An 8502-nucleotide genomic window follows, 5' to 3' on the forward strand; every position below is an offset into this window, starting at 1 on the left:
ATTTCCAAAATGAATTCCCATCAAATGGATTGGCACACTTGGTCAATGAGCACTTGCAGTAAATAACCAGCAGTTAAAGCTAGTTACTTAGTGTGCGAAGTCACATTTTTAGCCATCTTTGTGGGAAACTTACTCTTCTATGTCCCCATACTTAAAAGGTTGCTAATTTGTCAAAATACTGTGTTCCTGTGCACAGCAGAACTGCTTGGTTTAAATTATTCAGTCATGAGCTGAACAGCTTTGAATGAGGACCACAGAGTAGCTGTCACTCACTGAGCAGTGCTATTATAATCAAAGTTTCTAGGTGCAAGTTTTAAAATGTCTCTTTAATTGCTGTCATTTCAATAAATTCATCTTTAAAAGCTTGTAAAACACAAAATGTATGTTTTTCCAAACAACTTAGGGTAAGAATCTCTCATGATTTGATTTGATTCTGATTCTTCGTTCCACAATACAATTCAATTCAGAATATTCAATTCAAAAATGATTTAATTCAATAAAAAAAGAAGGGTACTATATTTTGGCTCTTACTTTGGTTTATTGTGTGTCAATCAATTTCTGTCCTTTGCCCACTGAGTTGCTCATAAAGCTTAGACAGTTAAGCTAACTGGTTCTGATGAGCATCAAAACCAAATACTTTACATACTGCTAACCAGCAGCAGGTTAAGTACTTTTAAAAATAGTACTACCTTTACCAGCAACAGCATCAAATGTGATAAACATAATAATAATAATAATAATAATAAGCCAATCTGCAAAATGAATACTCTTACTTTTGGTACTTCAGGTTATATTTTGATGCAAACACTTTTCACTTAATATTACGAATGTAAGGCTTTGAGTATTTTTACACTCTGGTACAGCTAATTTTACTTCAGTAAAGAATCTAAGTAGGCTACTTCTTCCTTTGCTGGTTTTTGGTAACGGAGTGTATGTTGTTGTGAAGGGGAGGGGAGAAGAGCAGAGCACTCGGTTGTGTTGTTGTTAACGTTACGTCTGCAACAGTGGAGAATGGTGTCTGTGTTGCAGTGTTACAGTGCCTTGTGAAAGTATTCGGCCCCCTTGAACTTTGCGACCTTTTGCCACATTTCAGGCTTCAAACATAAAGATATAAAACTGTAATTTTTTGTGAAGAATCAACAACAAGTGGGACACAATCATGAAGTGGAACGAAATTTATTGGATATTTCAAACTTTTCTAACAAATAAAAAACTGAAAAATTGGCCGTGCAAAATTATTCAGCCCCCTTAAGTTAATACTTTGTAGCGCCACCTTTTGCTGCGATTACAGCTATGGCAGCTTGGGAGGTTTCTTCTGTCTCCGTTGCTTTTTTTTTTTTTTTTTCCTGAACCCTTACTTCACATTATCCAGCTCCCACCAGCTGCCCACAAGGCCTTACCCAGCATGCATCTGTGATGGTGTTTCAGGTCACCTGCCTGTCTCTCAGTGGAGGAGCCAGTAGTGGTGAGGCACCTCATCAGCACAGCAGCTGAGTACCAGTCTGGAAAAGGTCTGCATGATCTGCCAGGAGGTTGTGATCAAACATCTGAGCTGGAGGTACTTGTGGGAGGTTGTCGGCAAGTCAAACCATAGCCATTACTGTGCTGTCCATTTTGAAAGTCATTCAGTGGCATTTACGGTCTACAGTCCTTTATGTTGCAGCTCCTCCTGTGGTTATTTTGTGTCCTTACTAATATGCACTTGGTGGAGGTAGATGATACTAAACACACTAGTACCTGCAGAATGTGTACATGTTCAAGTAGGTGATCTGAACCACATAGATCAAAACAGAATCATTCAACATTACAGCCATGATCGTACAAAGCACAGAAATGGTGGCAGCTTTTAGCTATAAAACTGAAATCTTGAAAGTCAGAGCAGACCTAGTGTTTGTTCACGTATTTATATACTTTTCACAAAATAAAATTCTATGTTGATTTTAAGCTATTTCTTTGCTATATGGTTGTTTGCCATTCTGTTTGTTTAGTCAATATAAACGTTAAAAAAAAATAAAGTAGAAAGCAGTTAGAAACTCTCAAACTGAATGTAAACGGTGGTGTTCCTGCTGCTGATACTGTTGACTCATCTGATTGCACACACTCTTCATTCCAGTTTGAAAGTTCTCTGTAACTGTCCACACTGGGAGACAGTGAGGGACAAAACCTGAGGTACTGACCGGCTAAACTTGTTGCACACACAAATAAATGGTAGCTAAAACCTGTTGAACTGACTGTGATAAATGATGGTACAAAGCACCAAACTTCATAAAAGTCAGGTGAGTTTGATCAAATACCTCTATCAGTACACTGTGACAGTATTTTAGGCACAACTTGGTATTTCTGTGACACTGAAAATCATCACTCACATAAGTTCAGTCAGCCAAATTGCAGCTTTAAGGAATTAAAATGTTTAAATGTATAGTTAGTGTAAACTGGTGCTACTGAAATTAACTGATTTTTGTGAGCAGGGTGTCAAGTAATGCTCCAAACACTGATTGTACCTTTTGATCTGGTTTGTGTCCCACTTGTTGTTGATTCTTGTTGTTGACAAATCTCCGTCCCAGTCTCAGGTCTTTTGCAGACTCCATCAGGTTTCCTTCCAGAATGGTCCTGTATTTGGCTCCATCCATCTTCCCATCAATTTTAACCATCTTCCCTGTCCCTGCTGAAGAAAAGCAGGCCCAAACCATGATGCTGCCACCACCATGGTTGACAGTGGGGATGGTGTGTTCAGGGTGATGAGCTGTGTTGCTTTTACGCCAAACATAACATTTTGCATTGTTGCCAAAAAGTTCGATTTTGGGTTCATCTGACCAGAGCACCTTCTTCCACATGTGTGGTGTGTCTCCCAGGTGGCTTGTGGCAAACTTTAAACAACACTTTTTATGGATATCTTTAAGAAAGTGCTTTCTTCTTGCCATTCTTCCATAAAGGCCAGATTTGTGCAGTATACGACTGATTGTGGTCCTATGGACAGAGTCTCCCACCTCAGCTGTAGATCTCTGCAGTTCATCCAGAGTGATCATGGGCCGCTTGGCTGCATCTCTGATCAGTCTTCTCCTTGTATGAACTGAAAGTTTAGAGGGACGGCCAGGTCTTGGTAGATTTACAGTGGTCTGATACTCCTTCCATTTCAATATTATCGCTTGCACAGTGCTCCTTGGGATGTTTAAAGCTTGGGAAATCTTTTTGTATCCAAATCCGGCTTTAAACTTCTCCACAACAGTATCTCGGACCTGCCTGGTGTGTTCCTTGTTCTTCATGATGCTCTCTGCACTTTAAACGGACCTCTGAGACTATCACAGTGCAGGTGCATTTATACAGAGACTTGATTACACACAGGTGGATTCTATTTATCATCATTAGTCATTTAGGTCAACATTGGATCATTCAGAGATCCTCACTGAACTTCTGGAGAGAGTTTGCTGCACTGAAAGTAAAGGGGCTGAATAATTTTGCACGCCCAATTTTTCAGTTTTTTATTTGTTAAAAAAGTTTGAAATATCCAATAAATTTCGTTCCACTTCATGATTGTGTCCCACTTGTTGTTGATTCTTCACAAAAAATTACAGCTTTATATCTTTATGTTTGAAGCCTGAAATGTGGCAAAAGGTCGCAAAGTTCAAGGGGGCCGAATACTTTCGCAAGGCACTGTAGGTATGGCTTCCCTTGTGTCTGGCACTCTTCCTATGTCTTTGAAAGCAATGGCTCTAAGTTGTCAGTTGCTTTGTAACTTAAGTAACTTGCACAAGTGCTCAAACATACTTTGTGTGATTAGTTGAGATCATGTTGCGTAGCATTTACTTAGTTTACAGTGGCTAATGTTAAAACTGCATTGTGCTAATCACATCATTAGCAGGATAAGAGACTTGTGTGCAGTCATTAGCATATTAATAATGGTGCATTCTGAGAGAGGACCATTGCAGACCTGAGAAGATGATGAAAATTACATTGACTTTAGTGGATACAGAAAGCATGACTTGGCCTTTACATAGATCAAGTAGATAAACCTGTGGAGGAACAAAAGCAGAAAAACCTGAAGTGATGTAAATACAAAAGATATCTGAGGAGTGTGTCCAGAGCTAAAGTGTAAACTAATCTACTCTATATTTATCTCAAACACAATACCATGACCACTGCTGGGTTTAACAAGACAGGGTTTAACAAGTTTTATTATGGTTATGTGTTGACTCGCAGCACTTGGTTCAGGCAAGGCAAAACTTAAAAGCAGCTTCAAATTAAACTTTAAAGCAGAATTCAAAACCGAACTCAAGCCACTGATGTGACAGCAGTGCCCACTGTGCTTTTGCCATACACCCTTCTACATACTGTATATCTCTGCTGCTTTAGTATAGAAAAATGCAGCCATCATTCATTCAAGAATTAATGTTATGTTGCATCAGAATACTATAAAATAACCAAATACATTCAGTACAAAAGATCTCAGCACTTGCAGTGTAGTTGTATAGGCAACATAAGAATATAATTTTTAGGAGCGCGAGTGTCTTTTTTTCCCGCCTAAGACTGGCCCTGAAATGCAGAAAAAGTCAGTTACTATTTGGAAGAGCATAAAAGAGTAACAAAGCCTGAGAGTGACCATCTCTTTTTTATAGTGTAGAGTTGACAACCTTGATTTAACAATGGAAAAAAAAAATGTAGATTATAAAGCAATAACTGCCAGTGGCATGATGTCTCAAAAGGCGTATAAAGGGCTGAGCATGTAAGCATAACGAAATAGTAGCCATTACTGTGACAGACACTGATTAATTTGTCGGCAGCCACTGCCAACCAAGCACCTCAGCTCAGTCCGGCGCTCCTACTATATTCACCCATCTGCAGTTCCGAACATTAACGGAAGAATCAAAATTTCAGTCGGCCTCTTCAGTAAACCAAGACAAACACTGCCCCACCTGGAGGATATATACACAACATTGCCAGTGGCTTGCACACACAGTGCTTAGAAGTGTTAACAAGGTGGTGCTGCGATCACTGCAGGGTTCCACTGCAGTCCAGCCAGCAATTTCAGATTGCTGCATCTGTATGCCAGTTAAAACCTTGTCTCTGAAAATTAATTGTAGGACCTTGTTATTAACCCTAATTTGTATTGGCTACTCAGTGGGCATAGGCTATTTAATGTTTGGGTTCTAAGTTAGTGTATCTATTAAAACAAAGATATAAGAACTGTATAGCTAAAATACACAAAATATTTATCTTGTCATCATCACAATAAGGAGCAGTGTTATCACACATTGCATATTTTTCTCATATTGTGCAGGTCTATTGTGGACCCTCCAACACTTTGACCCAATCCCAGTTCACTCACTTGCCCCTATCCTTCCATTTTTTGCATTCAGTATAGTGGTAGGGGCAGAGGGGTTGGGTGAAGTGGTAGAGCTACATAGCGCTTCAAACGTAGGGTTTTCACAAGACAGACTCAAAACTAAATGGTGTGAGGCTAACTACAACAAAACTTACCTGCAGTCAATGCTAAGCTCCTCAAACAAATCAACCAACATTTTCTGGTGTCAAAAACATATCTATCCTGGCATTTTTCTTATTTGCTATTGAAAATCACAAACTGATGCTCATAGATCACACAAGAGAAAACACTACTGAAGAGGGCATTATGTTATTCAGCATTTCCGACAACTCGTAGATAATGAAAACGGTTAAGTTAACATTACCGTTTACTTAGGCTAACCATTGTCATTAACTACCAATCATGCAGAGGTCGTGAAGGGTTGTCCCAATTCACAAGTTAAGATTTCAACCACTATCATCTCCGTTTTGGGGGAGTTAACTTAAAAACGAGGAGTAGGAATAAAAAACAAACAAACAAAAAAAACAAAACAAAAAGAGGATGCATCCGGCCTAGCGTACCATTACATCTGGGCCCGCGAGATCATTTTATATATCTTTTTTTTTTTTTTTAATGGCCCGGCAATATGAAGCGGCGATAACACACAAACTACAAATCCAATAATGCAGCGCAACAGCTGCCTTACCGAACGATAGGCTACCTGCGATCATTCCCACGTCAATTACGTCAGATCAATCAAGCGCCTGTTGATGTATACAATCCTAATTTCAAATCAAAGCTAGCCCCTAACAATAGCCAAGAGAAAAGTTGATTCTGAAAACAGAACCTTTCAAAACAGGTGGGAGGCCGAGTATATGTTTACTGACATTGCCGGTAAACCTTTGTGTCTTATTTGTGGAGCTAAAGTTGCTGTAATTAAGGAATATAACCTAAGACGGCACTATGAGACAAAACATCAGGACAAGCTGAAAAAACATGAATGCAGAGCAGAAGCTACAGAAGGTAGAGGAGTTGAAGAGGAATCTGACATCACAGCAGACGTTTTCACCAAAGCGAAATCATATAGTGAAGCTGCTGTGAAAGCAAGTTTTACTGCAGCAGAGGAGATAGCCAAATCAGCCCGGCCATTTACCGAGGGAGAGTTTCTGAAGAGCTGCATGATGAAAGTGTGCGACATCTTGTGTCCAGACAAAAAGCAGGTGTCTGCAAATGTAAGCCTTAGCAGAAATTCGGTTGCTGATTATAAGTTCAAGTTGATTTATTTTAAAATAATATTGTATCCTGTCTGTTTCGATTCATATTTATGTTCAAAAAACATTTAGTTCGTCTGTTCAATAAATATGTATCCTGTTCGGCCTGCGACCTAAAGTGTGCTTTGAGTTTTGGCCCCATGTGCAATTGAGTTTGACACCCCTGATCTACAGTAAGCAAGCTCTGAATTACATCATGTAACAGCTTTTGCATTTTTTAATTAATAGCAAAGTCTGCTACAGCACTTCTATTCCTTTCATAATTTGTTACTGTATATAGCGCTACCACTCACAAATTCAATAAGTTACAATCAGTCATTTGTCTCAGTTTGAAACAAATATTGCCTTAAGCATCAATGGCTGTTTACAATTACCAGTGTTAACACTGAACATGTACAGCATGTGCGTAAATAACCTACTAGCACTAATGTCAAATGTTCTGGTCTACATATAAATCACAATATCTATAAAGCTTGTTACCTTGCTTCTCCTTCTCCTTGAGAGGATCTGTATTGTACACACGAAATCCATTTTCCATTCCACAGGCAAAGCATCCTGCAGACAGACAAATATAAATTTACTGAACAGTTGGTTTCATATCAAGTCGTAAACAAAATTAAAGACTAAAGAATCTTCCCGACACCCTGAATCTATACAGCAATGACCACCAACGCACATACCAAGAAGAAACTGAGGAGCAGTGGCGGAAAGTAACTAAGTACATTTACTGAAGTACTGTACTTCGGTATAGTTTTGAGGTATCTGTACTTTACCATTTTCATTTTCTATTACTTTATAGTTAGTCACACCTCACTACATTTTAGAGGCAACTATTGTAACTTTTACTCCACTACATTTATTTTAACCTAAGATACTAGTTACTTTCATAACCAGGCTAATTAAAAAAAAAGTTCTAAGACCCTATAAATTTGTAGTGAAAATTCACAAGCTACTGAGCAGTAATTCAAATTAAACACATAAGATAGGTCCCTCTTTCCAAGCTGCAACATTAAATGTGATGCACACAATAATGCATCCATAGCTATAATACAATTTTATGAGAGAAATGTGAAATGTGCCATTCTGTATAATGTGTACTTTTAGTACTTTAAGTATGTTTTGATGCTAATACTTTTGTACTTTTACTTAACATTTTGAATTCAGGACTGTAACAGAGTATTTTTACACAGGATCTGAGTACTTCTTCCGCGCACGGCCCCTGGTCTTACTGTATATCCTCTGTCATGACACAGTGATCACAGCGCCACACCGTTAATGCCCCTGTAAGCACAGTGTGTGCAAGCCACCCAGTGTTGTATACATCCACCAGGCGGAGCAGTGTTTGTTATAGTTTACTACAGAGGGCGACAGACAATTTGATTCTCCCATTAATATCGAGAACTGCTGCTGGGTGAATATAGCCGGAACCGAGCTGAGGCACTTTGTTGGCAGTGGCTGCCGACAAATTAATCAGTGTCCGTGTCTGTCACAGTAATAACTGCTACTTTATGTTTACATGCTCAGCCCTTATACGCCTTTTGAGACATCATGCCACTGGCAGTTATTGCTTTATATCTACAATTTTTTTCCATTGTTAAATCAAGGTTGTCAACTCTACACTATTTTTATAGAGATGGTCACTCTCAGGCTTTGTTGCTCTTTTAATGCTCTTCCAAATAGTAACTCTGACCTTTTCTGCATTTCAGGGCCAATCTTGGCCAAAAAAGATATTATATAACAGGGGTGGCCAACCAGTCAGAGACCAAGAGCCACATTTTTTACTGTGTTACCGCAAAGAGCCACATCATACACATGGGCACACATGAACATCACCCATCCCTTCCTCTCACACACACACACACACACACACAATTTATTGTAAATGTCACACACCAACATGATAATGACAGAAATGGACTCCTACAGTACTAA

The 8502-nt window shown here is 39.0% G+C and overlaps 1 protein-coding gene across 2 annotated transcripts in view; it reads right to left on the reverse strand.

Moving 5' to 3' along the window:
- The window catches only part of wdr45b (WD repeat domain 45B), a 58783-nt gene that overhangs the window by 23451 nt on the left and 26830 nt on the right, over window positions 1–8502 (reverse strand). For both annotated transcript variants that reach the window (XM_020608940.1, XM_020608939.1), the window contains exon 2: window positions 7051–7125. In XM_020608940.1, the coding sequence (XP_020464596.1) occupies window positions 7051–7125 (75 nt within the window). The remainder of the gene's footprint in view (window positions 1–7050; window positions 7126–8502) is intronic.

The sequence above is a fragment of the Monopterus albus genome, unplaced genomic scaffold (assembly GCF_001952655.1).
Source record: "Monopterus albus unplaced genomic scaffold, M_albus_1.0 scaffold96.1, whole genome shotgun sequence".
Classification (NCBI taxonomy): Eukaryota; Metazoa; Chordata; class Actinopteri; order Synbranchiformes; family Synbranchidae; genus Monopterus; species Monopterus albus.